Source organism: Rhinoderma darwinii, chromosome 2 (genome assembly GCF_050947455.1).
Source record: "Rhinoderma darwinii isolate aRhiDar2 chromosome 2, aRhiDar2.hap1, whole genome shotgun sequence".
Classification (NCBI taxonomy): Eukaryota; Metazoa; Chordata; class Amphibia; order Anura; family Rhinodermatidae; genus Rhinoderma; species Rhinoderma darwinii.
In genome coordinates this window covers 106,778,123-106,800,111 of record NC_134688.1, presented here as the reverse complement: position 1 = coordinate 106,800,111, position 21,989 = coordinate 106,778,123, and the positions used below count along the sequence as shown (strand labels likewise).

At 43.3% G+C, this 21,989-nt stretch overlaps 1 protein-coding gene across 1 annotated transcript in view; it reads right to left on the bottom strand.

The window, feature by feature from the left end:
• Positions 1-2,495: 2,495 nt before the first annotated feature.
• Positions 2,496-21,989, bottom strand: part of TAC3 (tachykinin precursor 3) — a 79,644-nt gene continuing 60,150 nt past the window's right edge. Inside the window, exons 4-7 of the mRNA XM_075850174.1 lie at positions 15,764-15,796; positions 14,256-14,309; positions 10,752-10,818; positions 2,496-3,166 (exon numbers count right to left, since the gene is read on the bottom strand). Coding sequence (XP_075706289.1) covers positions 3,148-3,166; positions 10,752-10,818; positions 14,256-14,309; positions 15,764-15,796 — 173 coding nt within the window. The 3' untranslated portion in view covers positions 2,496-3,147. The remainder of the gene's footprint in view (positions 3,167-10,751; positions 10,819-14,255; positions 14,310-15,763; positions 15,797-21,989) is intronic.

The following is a 21,989-nucleotide window of genomic DNA, read 5'->3' as shown; positions in this document are numbered from 1 at the left end:
TATATAGACCTTTTTGGCATAATGCAGGTCAAGTAAGACATAGAGCTAGCTAAGAAAATAAAGTCCTCAAGAGGGGAGAAGTCCTAAGTACCAGGTTTGGATACAAAATGTCCTCAAATAAAAGAAAGGTGGGAAAGGTGAAAGTGATTAAAAGATGTTTAAATGATTACATTTTCCGTAGACTCCATCTTGGATATATGGAATCCATTTTGTCTTGAAGGATCCATTTTGAGATTAATAAATAATGTTGCTTTAAAGCTAAGGCTTCGTTCACATCTGCGTCAGGGCTCCGTTCCGTTGGAATGGAGCCTTGACTGACACAAACTGAAACCGTAGGTTTTCGTTTCCATCCCCTTTGATTTCAATGGTGACGGATCCGGTGCCAATGGTTTCAGTTTGTTTCTGTTGTGCAAGGGTTCCATCGTTTTGACTGGATGAATACCGTATTCATGAGCCCTGACGCAGATGTGAACGAAGCCTAATATATCTATGTCAGCATTGACTGAAACATTTCTATGTTTTTTTTGTTCCCGAGCTGGACATTTATATTTAGTCTTTTTTGCTATGGAGAATATAGATAAATATTTACACGTTTTGTCATGTGAAAAGGATCTTTATCCTTGAGGGTTTGTAGAATGTTTTTGCTTACAATAAGGGAGGGTGTAGATTGACTCTAAGGCCGGGTTCACACTGAGTTTTTTGCAGGCAGAAAATCTGCCTCAAAATTCAGTTTGGAAGTTTGAGGCAGATTTTCCTCTGCCTGCACGGTTATTTTCGCGGCATTTTTCACCTGCGGCCATTGAGCACTGCGGGCATAAAATGCAGCGAAATACGCTTTCTCTACCTCCCATTGATGTCAATGGGAGGTCAGAGGCGTAACCGCGCAAAGGTAGGGCATGTCCCTTTTTTCTCCCGCGAGCCGGTTTACCGCTCGCGGGAGAAAACCGCCTCCGCCTCCCATTGAAATCAATGGGAGGCATTTTAGGCCGGTTTTTGGCGAGTTTTGTGGCGCGGTTTCCACGTCAAAAAACTAGTCAAAAAACTCTGTGTGAACCCAGCCTTAGGTATATTTTGGGAAATCATGGTTTTACATTTAAAAAGTCTTCTAAGCCTATGATTGGTTCAGGACAAGACATATTGTCATTATATGCTATTGGCTAAATCAAATCCAAATTAACGTCACATTCTAAACATTGTAAACGATTGGCTGGAATGAAGCTACTCCTTTTTCAAAGGATATTATTGTAACTGTATGAGCAATAAAAGTCAGAGAAGGATATTTGAGTATACAAGCATGGTCTCTGTGTCTTCCTTCTCTCCGATATATATTGATATAACCTATGACCTATGATTTGGATCTGTATAAATTCACTGGGGTTATCAGTTGACATACCCATGACTAATTTGAGTCTAATATATTTTGGGCCATGATTGCGTCAACACCTTAATAGGGCAAATGGACACGAATCATAGGTAAAACTACCAGGGTAGTAGCCATAGCAGCTACTATGAAGCCTAATGATGGAAATGGGGCATGTAAAAATGAATACAGCCCCTTTCCAATTTTTACTATGAAGCCCCATGATAACTTATTGCCATTGCTATGTACATTATCCCTGTATTGTGGCATCACTTTTTGCATTATCCCTATTTTGGGACCTCATTGTGTGTATGATACCTGCACTGCAACAGTATTGTTCTCTTCCTGTGATGTCACAGTACGAATGGTGAAATTTTTGTGTGTGTTATTCCTGTGTAATGATATCATGTGCAATATTTCTCTACTGTGTCATAACTGTGTGAATTATTTTTGTGCTTTAAGGCCCCATGCACACGACCGTGCTCGTAATTACGACTCGTAATTACGAGCATGGCCGGGCACGGCCGGCCGGCCGTTATTCCGAGCCATGCTCCCATTATAAAGTATAGTAGCACGGCCCGTAAAATAAAAAAATAGAACATGTTCTATCTTTTTCAACGGCACGGGCACCTTCCTGTGAAAAAACGGGAAGGTACCCGTGGCCAACAGAAGTCTATGGGCCCGTTATTTCAGGTCGTAATTACGACCCGTAATAACGGGTGTTTTTACGGTTGTGTGCATGAGGCCTTACTTTGTGAATTATCATGGTATTGTGACACCCCTGGGTTTATGATTTCTGATGTGACTACATTGTGTTAATTATTTCTTTACTGTGACATTACCATGTGTATAATCTCTTTGCGGTAACATCACTTTTTGCTCTCTCCCTGTATTGTGACATCACTGTGTGTATTATCCTTATACTATGACATCACTGTGTGTGCATTATTCCTGTATTGTGATATCACTTCTGCATTATCCCTGCACATTAAGAGTGGAGACCAAAGTAGTCAGCATTTTCTATTATGAACTCGCCGCTGGTCATGGTGGAGTTGATGGGACATCCCCTTTAAATTATGTTATAACTTCCATGTTTCTGTTAATATTCACAGAAAAAGACTCAACACAGTGGATCATATGTAAAAATATTGTTATTATTTTTTAACGTGATTATTTCCTGTTGGAGCTACATTGTATCAGTTAGGCATGGCTGACAATGTGATAGACAGCATTATGGGTGGTTATACTCAGTGGGGAATGTAGAGCAGTCCTCCTTTACCTCTCCATAATTAAAACCGTTGTGCTTCTTTACTGTTTGCATCACTTATTTGCAAGGCACCCAGCATCATTAATAGATAAAAGTTCTGCTTTAGTCAATTACACTTCTGACAAACTAGCAAATGAAATTACACAAGTACAGAATTGTCATTGTTCACCAAAAATTAGTTGTCAATATTCAAATGCTACTCACAAAGATCAGAAAAGATGTGGCAAGTGTACATACATGATATGACAAACACATGGACTAAAGCGTATGCAGATGTAGGAGATCTAGCTTCTAAAGACATCCACTACAGTTATGACCATATGTGTCACTTATCCCTTCGTTTCATACGTGATGTTTCAATGAATTAGCATGATGGGGCACAGCCACACAGAGGAGGGTGAAGCTATATTGTAACATAGGTGGGGCTTTTAAAACTTCAGTGATACAAAATAAGAAATCCAGCGTGTTTGGCATTGGACCTATAATATTTATGTTGATGGGATCACTTCTTCTGTACATCCTAAACTGAGCGTTTGAACCTGTTGATACAGAAATACAATGTATTTGGTCAATGCACAGGCCATTAGTAGTACAGTTCATATTTCCATAATATTAAAAATAAAAATAAAGCAATTGTCCAATAGTAAGCATACAAATTATATGTTGGTCAGTATCTATAGGTGATGCTCGTCTGCTATTTTTTTTTCAGTGCTTGTTGCCTGGCTCATTTACAGCTCAGCCCCATTAGACCTGTGATCTGTGACTACAGATTAGCTATAGTGCCTACACTGAGACTGAGGTAGTCATAGACACACCTCCTTTCATGATTGGTTCAGGCTGCTGCTCTGTCCCTCTCCACTGCAGCTCTGCTTCTTCAGATTGGCTGCTCTGTCTCAGGAAGTCAGTGCATAGAAAGCTGATTATAAAGTACAGACTTCAGAGCCGGGAACTGCATCTATCAGACATTTATGGCTAATCCCGTGGATAGTCTTTTCTGTATACTTTTCCTGCCTAATGTATCCACTCCTGGCTTTGGCTCAAAAAAAGTCATAAAAAAAATGCATCAAAACGGCATATGTGAATCTACCTTAAGGCCTCCTTCACACATAGATATTTTCTGGCCTTATAAACTGCATGAAAAAATGCATGTATAAAAACCAGTGTTTTGTAAAATGTAACAGCGTTTTTTATGGCATTTCCAGTGGTGTTTTTTGGTTAGTGTCATTTTGTATATGCTTTTTTTATGGCGTTTTTGAAGTCATATAGAGAAGTCTATGAGAAAAACGGCTAAAAAAAAACCTAAGCATGCTGCGTTTGGAAAAAATGCCACTGACCACTAAATTTCCTCCAAAACTCCACAAACTTAAGCGCAGTTGTATATTGTACATTTTATATTTCACAATAGATTTTATTGTAAAATCTAGCCGCACTAAAATACACTTCAGAAAAAGCTGTTGAAAATGGCACGAAAAATGCAAAAAGGTGTATTTAACATGCGTTTTTTGGTGGTATTTTTTACAAAATTACTCTAACAAAAAAAAACACCACTAAAAACTCCATAAAAATGCATGGTATATATTAATAATGCTAGCATTTAGGCCAGGATCACACACAGAGTTTTGTAGCAGTTTTTGGTGCCTTTTTTTGAGTCAAAGCCAGAAATAGATCCAAAAGAAAGGGGAGGTATGTAGAAAAGACTGATACGTCTGCTTTCTTTTGAGCCCCGCTCCCCATTTGTGTGTTAGAAAAACGAAGCCATCAATAATAAAATCAGTAATAAAAAGTCCATCAAAACTGTGAGTGTGATTGTGGCTCTAGAGTGTATTCACATGGTATGGTTTTGCCACGATTTTTGACGTGTGGCCGAAAAAGACGCATAAAATATTCCTGCATTTTTCAGTGCGATTTTCGGCCACGTGGTAAATAAACGCGTCAAAACCGCACCGTGTTAATACAATATTATAGAAGCTCGTTTTGATGCCGTTTAAAGTGGCATAAAAATTCTGTGTGTGAAGGAGGCCTTATGCCACGAACACACACACACACACACACACACACACACACACTTTGGCTATGTTCACACAGGGCAGATACGCTGTGTAAAATCACACAGCGTATCTGTCCTGGGCGCCGCAGGGAATTCCGGATGAAAAACCGCACCAAATTGTGGTGCAGTTTTTCGGCTGGAATGTCGGCTGCAGAAAACTGCACATAAAAAAAACAACTTACGTAGCCATGGTGACTCGTCCCTCTGCCGTCCTGCAGGCTGGCCTTCTGGGATGATGTTTCATCCCATGTGACCGCTACAGTCTGTGATTGGCTGCAGCGATTAGAGATGAGCGAACTTATGAAACGTTCGGTTCGGCTGGTTCGCCGAATTTCAAGGAAAAGTTCGATTCGGACCGAACTAGCTCTGACCGAACCTGTAATTCAAGAAAGCCCCTAAAAATCGTGTATAACACTGTTTAAAAGCCCTAGAAGCCCCGTATAACACTCTTAGGTCACCCATGAGTGTATCCAAGTACTTTTGAGTTGTCTTTAAGGCAAAGTTAGTGTCAAAGTTACGCCAACATGTATGGCTATAGGAAAACGGATGGGACACGGTGATAACTAACAGAAACCACTGCACTTGTGCATGTTGTATGCTTAATGCATTGTTAAAAAAGGTACAAAAATTAACCATTTTTGGTGGCAGATGCCTGCCAGGGTTCATACATATAAGGTGGTAAAAGAAGAAGCAATGGCTTTTGACAAGCCCTCAAAAAATGTACCCTTTATGGTGGCAGATGCCTGCCGGGGTTCATCCATACATGGATGTAAAAGCAACAAGCAATGGCTTTTCACAAGCCCTCCAGGTCTGCTTGTAGCAGACGGCAGTGGAGGTGTATTGGTGGTAGTAGAGGTAGCCAACGGACAGCAAGGGTGGTGGTGGTAGTAGTAGTAGCAGCACATTAACAGACTGGACAGTCACAGGACAAAGCCCTGTGGTGGGGCTGGCCTCAGGCCTGCTTGTAGCAGACGGCAGTGGAGGTGTATTGGTGGTAGTAGAGGTAGGCAACGGACAGCACGGGTGGTGGTAGTAGTAGTAGTAGCAGCACATTAACAGACTGGACAGTCACAGGACAAAGCCCTGTGGTGGGGCAGGCCTGCTTGTAGCAGACGGCACTGGAGGTGTATTGGTGGTACTAGAGGTAGCCAACGGACAGCAAGGGTGGTGGTGGTAGTAGTAGTAGCACATTAACAAACTGGACAGTCACAGGACAAAGCTCTGTGGTGGGGCAAGCCTGCTTGTAGCAGACGGCACTGGAGGTGTATTGGTGGTAGTAGGAATCAGGGAATGCTGGCCCTGGGCGTTTAGTACTACAAAGGCTGCCTCAGCTGCCTGTATTGCAAGTTGGATGCTACGGGGATGAGCCCCTTCTAAAAGCGTATTCACACACTGGCTTGGCAAATGGCAATGAATGAGAATTTCTATCAGCCACTGTGCACTGACTCAGGGAATGCTGGCCCTGGGTGTTGTAGTACTACAAAGGCTGCCTCAGCTACCTGTATTGCAAGTTGGATGCAACGGGGATGAGCCCTTTCTAAAAGCGTATTCACACACTGGCTTGGCAAATGGCAATGAATGAGAATTTCTATCAGCCACTGTGCACTGACTCAGGGAATGCTGGACGTTGTAGTACTACAAAGGCTGCCTCAGCTGCCTGTATTGCAAGTTGGATGCAACGGGGATGAGCCCCTTCTAAAAGCGTATTCACACACTGGCTTGGCAAATGGCAATGAATGAGAATTTCTATCAGCCACTGTGCACTGACTCAGGGAATGCTGGCCCTGGGCATTGTAGTACTACAAAGGCTGCCTCAGCTGCCTGTATTGCAAGTTGGATGCAACGGGGATGAGCCCCTTCTAAAAGCGTATTCACACACTGGCTTGGCAAATGGCAATGAATGAGAATTTCTATCAGCCACTGTGCACTGAGTCAGGGAATGCTGGGCGTTGTAGTACTACAAAGGCTGCCTCAGCTGCCTGTATTGCAAGTTGGATGTAACGGGGATGAGCCCCTTCTAAAAGCGTATTCACACACTGGCTTGGCAAATGGCAATGAATGAGAATTTCTATCAGCCACTCTGCACTGACTCAGGGAATGCTGGGTGTTGTAATACTACAAAGCCTGCCTGTATTGCAAGTTGGATGCAACAGGGATGAGCCCCTTATAAAAGCGTATTCACACACTGGCTGAGTAGTGAGTAGTGGATGAGCCCCTTCGATTGCTTGATTCCTGCCTTTTAGATTCCTAAAGCTTTCCCTTACTGCACAGAGATGCTATCCCTACAGCTCCTGTCCCTAAAATGGCCGCTGAGCTCCGTGCATAGACTTTTATTGCAGGCTTGAGCCCACCCCTATGCTGCCTCCCGATTGGCTGGGAGAGCCGTTTGCAAGGCATTATGGGGTAGCCTGATGTCAGGTGATATTGTGAAATCCTCCATTTTACATCTAACATGTGGCAGGCGCCAAAATGCAGCCGGGCTCGGTCAAAACGGGTTCGGCCGAACCCGGTGAAGTTCGGATTCGCTGCGATCCGAACTTTTCCCGATGTTCGGACCGAAACCGTGTTCGGTTGTCCCGGTTTGCTCATCTCTAGCAGCGATCACATGGGATGACACGTCATCCCAGGAGGCCGGCCTGACGAAGAAGCACAGAAATCTGGGTAAGTATAGGATTTATTTATTTTTTCTAAGTTGTGATTTTGTTACAGGTTTTAACTCCTCATTGAATTCAATGGGGAAACCCGCAACAGAAAAGCAGCGCTTACGTAAATACAATTGACATACTGCGTTTTTTCCGTTAAAAATTTACGCAGCGTGTGGATGAGATTTATTCAAATCCCATCCACTTTGCTGCTATTGTATTATGCTGCGGATTTTAAGCAACAAAATCCGTTGCGGAAAATTCGCAGTATTTAAGCTATATGTGAACTTACACTTTTGATGCAATTTTTGTGGCAGTTCTTTGACTCAGGTTCTTGAGTTAAACACAAGGGGAATCAAACCAAAGGAGATGCATCAGTCTTTTCTTTAAACTTTATGGATCCACTTCTGGCTTTGGCTCAACAAAACTGAGCCAAAAAACTGCATCAAAACTGTATGTGTGATCCTGGCCTGAATGACGCTTGAAACACATGTCATTTTTTATTTGCAATTTAAAACGCTGAAAAAAAGTGAGAGTCATAGAGGTCCTAGGACTTTGGTGGCGTTATTTATTTAGGTCAGGATCACACACAGTTTTGATGCAGTTTTTGACACCGTTTTTGAGTTAAACACGAGTGGATAGAGGAGAAACATCAGTCTTTCCTTTATACTTTTCCTTTTTTTTTTTTTTGGTCCACTTGTGTTTGGTTTAAAAAACTGCCAAAAAAACAGCATGTGTGATTTCAAAATGTGTGATTTGCTGCACTTTTGCGGCGTTTTCGTTGCTGTTTTAGTGGCTTTTTTGTGGTCTGTGGCTATTTCTCCAAATGCAGCATGCTTTGGCTGTGTTGTTTTTTTATGCCATTTTTCCCTCACAGAGTTCTCTGAAGGACTTCAAAAAAGGCAGGAAAAAAAAAAGCACCTTCAAAATGTAACAAAATAGAAAACACCACCAAAAAACGTGATGAAAAACACTTGAGATTCAATTAATAGTATGCGAAGGAGGCCTAAGGCCGGAATCACACGCACAGTTTTGATGCAATTTATGGTGCAGTTTTTGTCTCAGATTTTCAAACCAAAGCCAGAAGTGGATTCAAAAGGAAGGAAAAGTATAAAGAAAAGACTAAGGCTATGTTCACACAGGGTGGATACGCTACCTAAAAGGGATACCTCAATAGACTCAAACCTATGAGGGATCCGTGAGAACGGGTCCGGCACGGGTGTGCGAATCGGATGTGAAAAACTGCTGATTTCGCGCACATTCGTCTGACTATAGCCTAATGCATATCCTTTTTTTTTTTTGTGTCCACTCCTGTGTTTGGCTGAAAAAAAACTGACCCAAAAACTACATGAAAACTGTACAGTTTTCATTTAGTTTTTGAAGCCAATGGCAGAAATGGATCGTAAAAGGAGGGGAAGTAAATTGGAAAGATTCTACTTTTTTTGAATCCACTCCTGGTTAAGGCTTTGAAGCCGCATCAAAAATTGACATAAAAAGGGCAGGTGTAAAAGCACCCTTAGGGCTTATTCCCATGACCGAGTTCAAACGCGGGACCCGTTTATACGGATTCCTCATATACTTCAGTCTATTGAGGGATCCATGATAACGGAAGAAAATAAGATGTTCTATTTTTCAACGGACACTTCACACGGTCCGTTAAAACAACGGCGGTGTGAACGGCCCCATTGAAATACATGCGTCTGAGTGACGGCCGTTGTATTAACGTATACAACGTTCGTGTGAATAAGTCCTAAGGTTGGATTTACAAATAGCATTTACGTGCGTTTTAGTTTTTGTTGTGTTTTATAGGAATTTTACCCCCAAAAATGCTACAGTTAGATGTTAGTTTAGTCTGTGGTAAAATATCAGAATGCCTTCATACACAACTTCTTGGTATGTTGCGTTTTTGTAGAGTTTTGTGGGGTCAGTGGCATTATTTACAAAACGCAGGGTGCTCTAGGTATGGTGTTTTTTTCTCACGTTTTTAATAGGCTTCCCTATAGGACCTCAAAAGCGCCAGGAAAAATACATGTACACAATGTTAAAAAAAGCATGGTGTTTTTTTTACATGCGTTTTAAAACGCTGAAAAAAGTGTGTGTGTGTGTTGTCTAAGGCTGGGTTCACACTACCTATTTTCAGACGTAAACGAGGCGTATTATGCCTCGTTTTACGTCTGAAAATAGGGCTACAATACGTCGGCAAACATCTGCCCATTCATTTGAATGGGTTTGCCGACGTACTGTGCCGAGGACCTGTAATTTACGCGTCGTCGTTTGACAGCTGTCAAACGACGACGCGTAAAAATACAGCCTCGGCAAAAGAAGTGCAGGGCACTTCTTTGGACGTTTTTGGAGCCGTTTTCTCATAGACCCCAATGAAAACAGCTCCAAAAACGGACGTAAAAAACGCAGCGAAAAACGCCGTGAAAAACGTGAGTTGCTCAAAAAACGTCTGAAAATCAGGGGCTGTTTTCCCTTGAAAACAGCTCCGTATTTTCAGACTTTTTGGTCACTACGTGTGCACATACCCTTAGACTGGATTCATACATGCAGTTTTAATGTCGTTTTTGGTGCAATTTTACAGCCAAAGCCAAGATTTGATGAAAAGGGAAGAAAATGAATATAGAGGAAAGACTGACACTTCTCTTTTGGATTCACTCTTGGCTTTGGCTTAAAACACTGCACCACAACTGTATGGGTATGTTCACACGCACTAATTCCGGACGTAATTCGGGCGTTTTTGCCCCGAATTAAGTCCGAAAATAGCGCCTCAATAGCGCTGACAAACATCTGCCCATTGAAAGCAATGGGCAGACGTTTGTCTATTCACACGAGGCGTAATTTACGCGCCGCTGTCAAATGACTGCGCGTAAATAGACGCCCGCGTCAAAGAAGTGACCTGTCACTTCTTTGGCCGTAATTGGAGCCGTTATTCATTGACTCCAATGAATAGCAGCACCAATTACGTCCGTAATGGACGTGGCGTTCAAGCGCCTGCACATGCCGTTACGGCTGAAATTACGGGGATGTTTTCAGGCTGAAACATCCCCGTAATTTCAGCCGTTACGGACGCCCTCGTGTGAACATACACTAAGGGTATGTGCACACACACTAATTACGTCCGTAATTGACGGACGTATTTCGGCCGCAAGTACCGGACCGAACACAGTGCAGGGAGCCGGGCTCCTAGCATCATACTTATGTAATCATGTTTTCAGTACGGGACAGTTGTCCTGCAGCGAGGCAGGGACTCCTAGCATCGTACATAAGTATGATGCTAGGAGCCCGGCTCCCTGCCGAAATACGTCCGTCAATTACGGACGTAATTAGTGTGTGTGCACATACCCTTAGTGTGAATCCAACATTAGAGTTAAATTGTTAATAAATAGAATTATATCTATGGCTAATACATAACTAAGCAGGTATTAAACTTACTTCATTCTGCATTTTGTTGAGTACCTGGAATCAGGCTCAGCTTCGTTCTCTTCATTAATAGGGTTCCCTTAAAATATTAAACATTGATGTGTTAGTGTATGCAAATATAACATATTATTACTGTTTTTTTAATTATCACTTTTCATTAAAACTATTATTAAGGACACACAATGACCAATTACAAATAACTGAATGGGCTTTAAATAGATTTAAACTAAAATATCTGAGTTTTTGATATATATACCATGTGAAAATTTCAGATCCATTCCTGAGATTGAAGGGGCCACAGTGCTTGTTTAGCATGGCGACCCCTTCACAATTTCTCCCTGCACAGCCGTGCTTCTAGCTCGAACTGTGCCGTCAATGGGGTCATGCTGGAGTTCCCTGCACAGCGGGTGGGCAGGAGCACCACTGGGCAGGGAAAATTTTGAAGGGGACTCAGCGTTAAATCCCTTTTTTTTCAGGATTGGGGGGAGTACCAACAGTTAAAACCTCACTGAGCAGAAAGTGATGCATATCCTATCAAATATAGTGAATATTTTCCTAGAGGTGCTGCTGATTTACAGCATAAATATCATATTTAATGTGGATTTTAGGGGAGATTCACACGAACGTTGCGTTTTTGCGCGCGCAAACAACGCAGCGTTTTGCGAGCGCAAAAACCATTTGACAGCTGCGTGTGTCATGCGTGTCTGATGCGCGGCTGCGTGATTTTCGCGCAGCCGGCATCATAGAGATGAGGCTTGTCAACGCCCGTCACTGTCCAAGGTGCTGAAAGAGCTAAATCTTTCAGCACCCTCGACAGTGAATGCCGAACACAACAGCGAAAAACCTGTAAAAAAAAAAGATAAAGTTCCTACTTACCGAGAACTTCCCGGCCGTTGCCTTGGTGACGCGTCCTTGGTGACGCGTCCTTGGTGACGCGCCTCTCTTGACATCGGGCCCCACCTCCCTGGATGACGCAGCAGTCCAAGTGACCGCTGCAGCCTGTGATTGGCTGCAGCCTGTGCTTGGCCTGTGATTGGCTGGAGCTGTCACTTGAACTGAAGTGTCATCCCGGGAGGTCGGACTGCAGGAAGGAGACAGGAGTAATCGGTAAGTTAGAACTTCGGTTTTTTTTTACAGGTTAATGTATTTTGGGATCGCAAGTCACTGTCCATGGTGCTGAAACAGTTTAACTCTTTCAGCACCATGGACAGTGACTATCTCCTGACGTCGCGTACCGATAATTTTTTTGCCGGGATCGGCCAAAACGAGTTTGGCCGAACCCGGTGAAGTTCGGTACGCTTGTCCGGCTTCGCTCATCGCAAAGACACTCCGTTTGGATGTTCGGAAACAGAAAAGCACGTGGTGCTTTTCGGTTTTCATTCATCCTTTTCACTGCTGTTGCGCGAATCACGCTCGTCCCACGGAAGTGCTTCCGTGTGGTGCGCGTGATTTTCACGCACCCATTGACTTCAATGGGTGCGTGATGCGCGAAATACGCAGAGTTATTGAACCTGTCGCGCTTTTTGCGCAGCAGACAAACGCTGCGCAAAAAGCACGGACTGTCTGTACTGCCCCATAGACTTGTATTGGTCCATGCGTGCCGCGTGAAAACCACGCGGCCCGCACGGACCGAATACACGCTCGTGTGAATCCCCCCTTAGAATTATAGGGGTTTTCTGAGTTAAGCTTTAATCTGGGCACTTTATCTAGTCTCTCCCGCAACCTAACCATGTAATACATTTACCATTTCAAAAGTGCTCTGTTTCTTTGTTCTCGCCGCACGTCATGTGACCGCTGACGTCACTTTTCCTTCTACCCCTACTGACGTGACGTATACCGATCACATGGTCTAGTCCTAGCCCAGTATACAGCACGTCACTAGTGAGGTGTCCTTTCGGAGGTGTGTATTTCCACAGCGGGGGAATGCTCATGCGCGATCCCCGCTGTACTCTCTATGTATCCTGCTGGCTAATATAGATTTATTAACGCATTCACTGATCTGTCTAGTCGGGGTAGCTGCCGGGCAAGTAAAGCAGGAAGCAAAAGTAAACAACCAGGCCCAGCATGACACGTTAACTAACAGCGCAAAATTGGATTGTAAGTGATGGTGAATAGCGAATTTTCTGACTGAAATTTGGTCACCAAATTTTGTAAAGAAGGGGAAATAGATTTTTATATGTTTTGATTTTACTGGAGGATATCGGAAAACCCCTTTAAAACCTATTGTCATTTAACCACCATTCAAAGATCATTCCCCCTAAAATAAAAATTCCATACAAAAATAATAATAAACCAACATTAGATGTAGTTCACACCATGTTTGTTGATTATATTCCGCTTGAACGTATATACCCCACATGTATGCAATTGTATCAGTGCCACAGTATCATGACGTATACCAGCTACACATATGACAAACGGACACTCTTTTGGATATGTTTAGCAAATGCCAGTCCATGGGCTTGTACAGGAAATATTCCTGGTATATATGGTGAATGTTCGCCCCAAACGTGACATGAACCTAGCCTCAGTCTTTGAGTTAACCTCATCTGTCAAGTTAGGGTATGTGCACACACAAAATAAAAAACGTCTGAAAATACAGAGCTGTTTTCAAGGGAAAACAGCTCCGGATTTTCAGACATTTTTTAAGCCACTCGCGTTTTTCTCAGTGTTTTTTACGGACGTTTTGGGAGCTGTTTCTTTTTATAGAGTCTATGAAAAATGGCTCCAAAAACGGCTGAAGAAGTGACATGCACAGAACGCCGTTTTTTCCCATTGAAATCAATGGGCAGATGTTTGGAGGCGTTCTGCTTACGATTTTTCAGACGCTTTTCGGGACGTTTATGGCCCGAAAAACGGCTGAAAACATACCCTTATTGAAAATTCTGTTCAGCTGTTTATTTTTTCGTTATCTGGAAAAAACCAATATGGCCACCATTACAGCTCACGCGGTTTTCAGATATCCTGTCCACATGTTGTTGAAAACCTCTGGGATTTTAGGGCATGTTGCAGATTTTCATGCCCTTTTGGCTGCATATATATTGAGCAGGTATTTTGTGAATTTTACAAGTTTCAGTTGAATGAGAAATACAAGTGTAAATCTGCCTGCAAAAGCAGCTATCATGTGAATGTCCAGCAGACTTCTGCATTGTGTGAACATAACTTTAGCATCACAAAGCCCTCTATGACAGCCTGTCACCATTAAGCTGCTGATCTATAATCCTTCAAGCTGTTTTTGCTACCTTGGGGGCCCTTTACTACGCTGGGTGTGCATTTCAAAGATCTCACAATTTCCAGTTGTGTCACACAGTGGGTGCTCCACCTGTAATTGGATTTAATTTCTAAATGTGGAGAATGTCAAAGAGAGATCCCATATGTCTATGTCATTGCTCTGGAATGAAAATCTAAAGTGCTTACACAATTGACTTTAACTATATACACTATATATAGATCCTCTATAGTAACTACATATCTATAAACAGTAGATGGGTTTTCATAACAATAATTAAGACGTACCTGACTGTAGATTCCTCTTCCCCATTAAACCCACAAAGAAGTCATGCATGTCTCCTGTAAGGTGCAATGGAAATTATTATTTTTTAAGAATAAAAAAAAAAAAATCACATTAGGACTTATGTATTTTTTTCTATAAACTCATTATTATCTGCACGTAAACCATTGTACATGTGCCATCTGCTACATTAAAATAATGTTTATTAGACTATATAATGGCCATCTTCTATGAACTGTAGCTGATGCCCACAGGGCTAGATTATAGGGAGGGCACAAAAGGCACAAGTCACAGAGCCTCCACCTCTACCTTGGGTTCCTAAGGGGCTTCCACCAACCACTGTATCTCTCTGTCTGCCTGTCTGTCTGTCTAGTATTTTTAAGTTACACCCCTGGCAGTCATTGTTTATATGGATAGACAACACACTGCTCACCTCCGAGACCCCCACCTCTCAGGAAAACAGGGATTCCACGATGTTCCATCATCATTTTCAGTCAAAAGAGGTGGAGAGGTATGCATGTGGCAAAGTCTAAGGGTATGTTCACACGCTTAATAAAAAACGGCTGTAAAATATAGAGCTGTTTTCAAGGGAAAACAGCCCCTGATTTTCAGCCATTTTTAAGCATCAAGCGTTGTTTGACGCGTTTTTTACGGCCGTTTTTGGAGCTGTTTTTCTATTATTGACTCAATGAAAAATGGCTCCAAAAACACCCCGTGGGAACGGAACGCCATTTTTACCATTGAAAGCAATGGGCAGATGTTTGGAGGCGTTCAGCCCCCCGTATTTTCAGCCGTTTTTTGGGGCGTTTACGGCCCGAAAAACGGCTGAAAATAGGCCGTGAGAACATACACTCAGGGAGTTACTCGCTCTTCTATCTGCATAGAATTTAGTGGAAAGGGGCCCACGTATGTGCAGTGGACTCTTTTATATGTGACTGCAATAAGGGGTCAGGTGGTTCAGGTTCCAAAGGTGGGATGGGCGCTCCCACAATAAGTTTTTTGCCCAGGGGTCTTTTTATTTGGCCCTGCATGCCCATGAATTACTAAATAAGAAGTTAGATCATTAGCCGGTAGCAGCAGTTTGGTTACTATGGTTTATTTACTTACAACTTTACTTACAGAGATTTTTGCAATTTTGTTTTTGTGTGACAATAATTTTCAGAAAAGTGACAGCAGGAAGTGCAGCCATATTGGTTGTCACTTTTGAATAAGATTCTCAGAAACCGATTTGTGCGGGGTCCGAGTGCCAATCATATACTGATGACCTATCCTGTGGATGGAGTTCATCAGTATAAAATACAGCCCCCAACCTGGACAACTCCTTTAAGGCATTGTTTGATGAAGACAACCTTTGTCCATATTCCCTATCAGGGCATATGGACGTCATAGAGAGCGGTTGCAGCTGTTTGCCAACGAAGTCGGCATAGCAGCCAATTAGATTCCAAAGTGATCTGATTGATTGGTTGCTATGGGCAATTCCTCTACATTTTGTCTTGTTCTGCTTCTTACTTACGTTTTAAGGGCAATGAGGAAAATTCCCTGGGATCTATAAAACAAAACAATTTTAGTTTCTAACAGATTATAGTATATGATAGTATACTTTTTTATAATGTCACTGGATGTCACTGGAAAGGTTTATTACGTTGTGTTTTCCTCACACCTGCTGCTCTGCTTGCTGCCTGGCTGCTCTTTACACCCTACATACCGCTATCTATTATGTATAAATGTTACTTGTACGGTATTCTATGCCCCATTACACTGCACCGCTATCTCCTTGGAAGCCTTATAAATAAAGTATAGTCTAATAATATTAATAACACATGCACTTCTTTTTGCCAGGACAGTCATTTTAACAAATATAACAATATTTCATTTTTAACTATTTCAACTAATTAAAAACTTATATTATATTCAACATTTCTCAGCAGATGGTGTCTCATTGGTGACTATGTAAAGGATGAGACACCAACATATTGGAGATAAAAATTATTTAAAAAAACATGTTGCTGAAATGGCAGTCCTCCTTTTACTCAGAAATAAAATAAAATATACACTATGTCACATAGTAAATATGAGACTTTAGAGCACACATGCAAAAACTGTAGCCAAGAGCCTCATACGTTCCAAGATGTTTTAGGCCTGATTCACACGAACGCTGCTCATCTCGGATGTGAAAAACTAGTTTTTCACGTCCGAGGTGCATCCGTGCTCAGCGCTGCGGGATGCGATGTCACGCATACCCCATAGTTGAGAGTCTATGGAAGGATGCGTGATGCGTGAAAAGATAGGACATGTCCAATTTTGCCACGGACCCTTCACGCGGTCCGTTGAAACAACGGCTGTGTGAACGGCCACATTGAATAACATAGGTCCGTGGGACGGCCGCTGTTTCAACGGCCGTCCCACGGACGTTTAACACGTTCGTGTGAATCAGGCCTAACTTGGTGGTTTCAGTCAGAGGGGCAATCACAATGCACAATCCACCTGACGGCAATGGATCCCAAGTTGCTATCTAGCTTGAGCCATGCTCAAAGCTTTGGAATAGACATAAAAGGGTTGTGAGGTCTTATGTGAAGTTTATTTAGATGGGAGCTGATTGTGGTCTAAAGTCTGTATTATACTTCAGGTAATGCATTCTGACATACACCATAAGGTCATGTTCAGATGTGGCTGAAGTGTTACAGATTTAGGCCAAATTCACATGAACATGTCCATTTTGCGTGCGATTTTCTTGCGTTGCAGTTCGGTGTGCATCTGCATTTTTTACGCGAATATGTCACCCGTATGTCATGCGTTTTTTACGTTTGCAAAAAAAAGGAGGTGGCTTCTTTCCTCATCATTTCTTAAGCAACTGGTGCGTGAATCACGGACAACAAATGGAAGACATCCGATTGCTGTCCGTTGCTCTTACGCCCCCATTGACATGCTGCAGTAAGTATCACGCAGCGGACACACGCTGCGTGAAAAACAACGCATGTCTAAATAGCCCCATAGAATTACATACTGTAGGTCCATATGACGTCCGTTGTTTTAAAGGACGTAAAATAGGCTCGTGTGAATCAGGCCTTAGAGTGCAGATGTTGTTGCAAATCTGTGATGATCAGAAGTCTGCTATGTGGGGACTTACCCCGAAGGGTATGTTCACATGCAGAATCAGAAACGGCTGCAAATTACGGAGCTGTTTTCAAAACAGACTATGATTTGAAGCCATTTTTTAAGCTAAAAAATTTTTTTTTCAGGCGTTTTTTCTAGACGTTTTAGGAGCTGTTTTTCCATTGACATATAAAAAATGCCCCATCTGAACGAAACACAGTTTTTCCCATTGAATTCAATGGGCAGATGTTTGTAGGCGTTCAGCTACCGTTTTTCCAGGCATATTTTGACGCGTTTACGCCCCGAAATACACCTGAAAACACAGCATGTGAACATACCCTCAATGTTTATGCAACCCTGCTTTATAAACTATGTAAGCTCTAGTTTACCCTACATTACAATAAGGTCGCCAAGTAATGATCTTCATGGATATGACTGCACTGGAACAATATCCATATGTACACATTATAGGTGTACACAGAGGAGTGGGACCCAAAGGCAAAATCAAAATGGGCTCTCTTTTTTAATTTTGCTTTTGGGTCCCACTTTTCTATTTGTCTTAATCATGTCCTTCAACCACCTTCTGTAAAACTGTTCGTAAATTATTACAACCTCTGCAGCTCTGATGATTTTGCAAAAGACAAAAAAATCTGCCTTTACTGTATATCAGGTGTGCCACTGCCATGAACCCTTTGTCCGTGAACATACACCGATGTCAAAGATGAGGAGGACATTTTCAAAATAGCAGCTTGACTACTTTTTGGGTACTGCTACATCTTACCACTGCAGCTACGGTAAATGCTTCGATATAGTGAAAGGGATTTTAAAACATGTAGCACAAAGCTACATGGTTTCTAGGTCTGCTTGCTGATTTTTCTATAATTTTTTGGGACTTTTTTCTTTTATTGAATGAAATAGGGAAAATTTAGAAGTTCATGTAAAAATTGCAACTGTGGTTATTACACATTTTTGGTTTTCTACAGAGGCAATCTTAAAAAAAATTCTAGAATGACTTCCACTCAAGAAAAAAATGCTGCAAATGTGTGTGCGGTGATATCTGCTGCTCCACTCCTTTTCAGAGTGCACAACTATGAATAAGATATAAGCGCCTCACTTTTCTTAACATTGTGCTTTATTGTAATTATTTTTTTAGGTCTTTAAAAATTACACCTATTTTTTTTACTCAGTGGTTAGCACTGGGGACCTAGGATCCAACCGAGCGGAACATCTGCATGTAGTTTGTAAGTTCTCCCCATGTTTGCGAGGGTTTCCTTTGTGTACTCCGATTTCCTCTCATAGGCTGGGTTCAAACTGTGCATTTTTGTTTTGGTAGATTAATGTCTATCAATGGGAGTTCATCAACCAAAACTAAAATAAAAACATGTTAAAAGCGCAACAAAAATGCACAGTGTGAACCAAGCCATACTCCCAAAAAAATAACACATGGACTGGTTAATTGACTTCCTATAAGTATTCCTGTGTCTGTCTGTGTAAATCCTATTAGGGACAAGGACTGATATCAGGGGCGTAGCTAGGGGGGGCAGGTGGGGCATGTGCCCCGGGCGCAACTAGGTGGTAGGGAAGGGGGGTCGCCATGGCAGAGCAGCTGATCGCTGCTGATAGGCGCCCTGTATGTCGGACACCAGCAGCAGCGATCAGCGTTAGGAAGAGCCAGGAGATCATGCGGCTGCGTTCTGACTGGGGTCTGTGACGGCCCGGGAGTGGACCAGTCCAGTCATCTGACCTGTCACCTGACCTCACTGGTCCACTCCCGGGCGGTCACCGACCCTAGTCAGAAGGAACTCTGCTGCTGCCTGAGCCGCATGACCTCCTCGGGTAAGTCACGTCAGGCAGAGCGGAGAGAGGTAGAGGTAGGCTACCGCTCTCCGCTCTGTTTACAGTGTGGTGTTATTTACAAGGGTGGGGAGTGTGGCGGTATTTACAAGGGGGTGGCGGGCTGTGTGTGGCACTATTTACAAGGGGGTAGTGTGGCGCTATTTACAAGGGGGGAGAGTGTGCCGCTGTCTACAAGGGGGGCAGCGGGCTGTGTGTGCCACTATCTACAAGGAGGGCTGTGTTGGTGCTGTTTACAAGGGGGGCTGTGTGTGGCGCTATCTACAATGGGGGCTGTGTTTGGCACTATTTACAAGGGGGCACTGTGTGGCGCTGTTTACAATTGGGGGCAGTGTGGTGCTATTTTACAAGGGGGGTCAGTGTGGTGCTATTTACAAGGAGGGGCTGTGTGGCGCTATATACAAGTGGGCTGTGTGGCATTATCTAGAAGGGGGGCTGTGTGGCGCTATCTACAAGCGGGGGCTGTGTGTGGCACTATCTACAAAGGGGAGCTGTGTGGGGCACTATCTACAAGGGAGCTGTGTGTGGTGCTATTTACAAGGGGGGGGCTATGTGGCATTATCTACAACAGGGGGGCTGTGTGGCGCTATATATAACAGGGGGCTGTGTGGCATTAACTATAAGGGGGGCTGTGTGTGGCACTATCTACAGGCAGCTGTGTGTGGCGCTACCTACAGGGGACTGTGTGATATTATATACAAGAGGGGGCTGCGTGTGGCGCTATCGACAGGGGGCTGTGTGTGGTGCTATCTACAAAGGGTCTGTGTATGGCACTATCTACAGGCAGCTGGGTGTTCGATTATCTACAGGGGGCTGTGTGTGGCCTCTTTAATTTATTTTCTTCTAATTTATTGTTATGTTAACTCCCTTATATAACTTGACCTGCCTAGGTAGAGTCGTGTGTTAACCTTAAACCATACTATCCCCCACCCCCATTTAGTAACGACACATGACACCGAGGTTGGATGTGAAATGGCCACAGCAGCCGTTTATTAATTTCACAGTTTTATAAAAACAATTTAAATCCGAAACATTCGGATAACTAGTTAGGAATCCACCAGAGAATTCCTCCTAATAATTCACATGACCCAACATGGGTCAGAATCATAAATAACAATTAAACGTTAACATTAACCCGAGCAGAGGAAGTCCTTGAAGCCCCTTCAGATGTTCCTTTCAAGAACACACCGAATTAGCCATCTGCAAACCACTAATTACCTCCAGCCGTAAACCAGCTCGGAAGCACCGTTCACCTCTGCAGATGGCTCCAACCACTAGAAGTCCACTTCAAGGGGATAACACCCGATGAAGCCCTCAAGTGATATACCGACCACTAGAAGTCCACTTCAAAGGGATAACACCCGATGAAGCCTTCAAGTGACATACCTTCTACCAGAAGACCACTTCAAAGGGATAACACCCGATGAAGTCTTCAACCATGTACCTTTTTTGGGGGACGCATACCCCCGATGCGACCCCCCCACCATTTTGTACTGACTGGCCTCAAGGACTCCCCCCGCCAGCTGCCATGACAACAGAACCTACTCCGGAAAAAAGAAAAACATGTTAAATAAGCACACAAAATAAAACAAAACGCTCATAGACAGACGTACATAAGACCTAAGGAGTAACAAAACAAGGGTGGGAGGGTGGGAGCTTTGCTTAATGTGTGTTACTCCTCCCGCTGCTTCCGGCTCAATGCCGAGAAACAGCGGGAAGCGCAGTAACGGCCCCCCCGCCCCCCTTAACTCCTCCCCGTCCCTCCTTCAGCTCCTTCAACTTTCCCTGACCTCGTAACATTAACCCTTTCCCTACCAGGACGGTCATGTCGGCTTCCCTTAAGCCTGCAGCTGCGTCCAGCCTCTTCTTGACCTGCCTAGGTAGAGTCGTGTGTTAACCTTAAACCATACTATCCCCCACCCCCATTTAGTAACGACACATGACACCGAGGTTGGATGTGAAATGGCCACAGCAGCCATTTATTAATTTCACAGTTTTATAAAAACAATTTAAATCCGAAACATTCGGATAACTAGTTAGGAATCCACCAGAGAATTCCTCCTAATAATTCACATGACCCAACATGGGTCAGAATCATAAATAACAATTAAACGTTAACATTAACCCGAGCAGAGGAAGTCCTTGAAGCCCCTTCAGATGTTCCTTTCAAGAACACACCGAATTAGCCATCTGCAAACCACTAATTACCTCCAGCCGTAAACCAGCTCGGAAGCACCGTTCACCTCTGCAGATGGCTCCAACCACTAGAAGTCCACTTCAAGGGGATAACACCCGATGAAGCCCTCAAGTGATATACCGACCACTAGAAGTCCACTTCAAAGGGATAACACCCGATGAAGCCTTCAAGTGACATACCTTCTACCAGAAGACCACTTCAAAGGGATAACACCCGATGAAGTCTTCAACCATGTACCTTTTTTGGGGGACGCATACCCCCGATGCGACCCCCCCACCATTTTGTACTGACTGGCCTCAAGGACTCCCCCCGCCACCGCGAAACAGGCCTTGACCACCTTAAGCCTGTGAGTTCCTCCACACCACCACCGCCCTTTCTATGCCTTCTGCTATAGCCAAGCTCCAAATATCAATGCCAACCTCGGTCAGATGAACCCCGTCACTCCTCCAGAAATTCCCCAATCCTGACTCCAAATCCCTATGCCTCACGCAAATGCCCCCGTTCTTTGCCACAAAACGGGACACCGCCCGGTTAACTTTTATCCGAGCCTTATTGACTCTCTCCACCGATCTAGCTAACCGCCAATGCTTCCTTG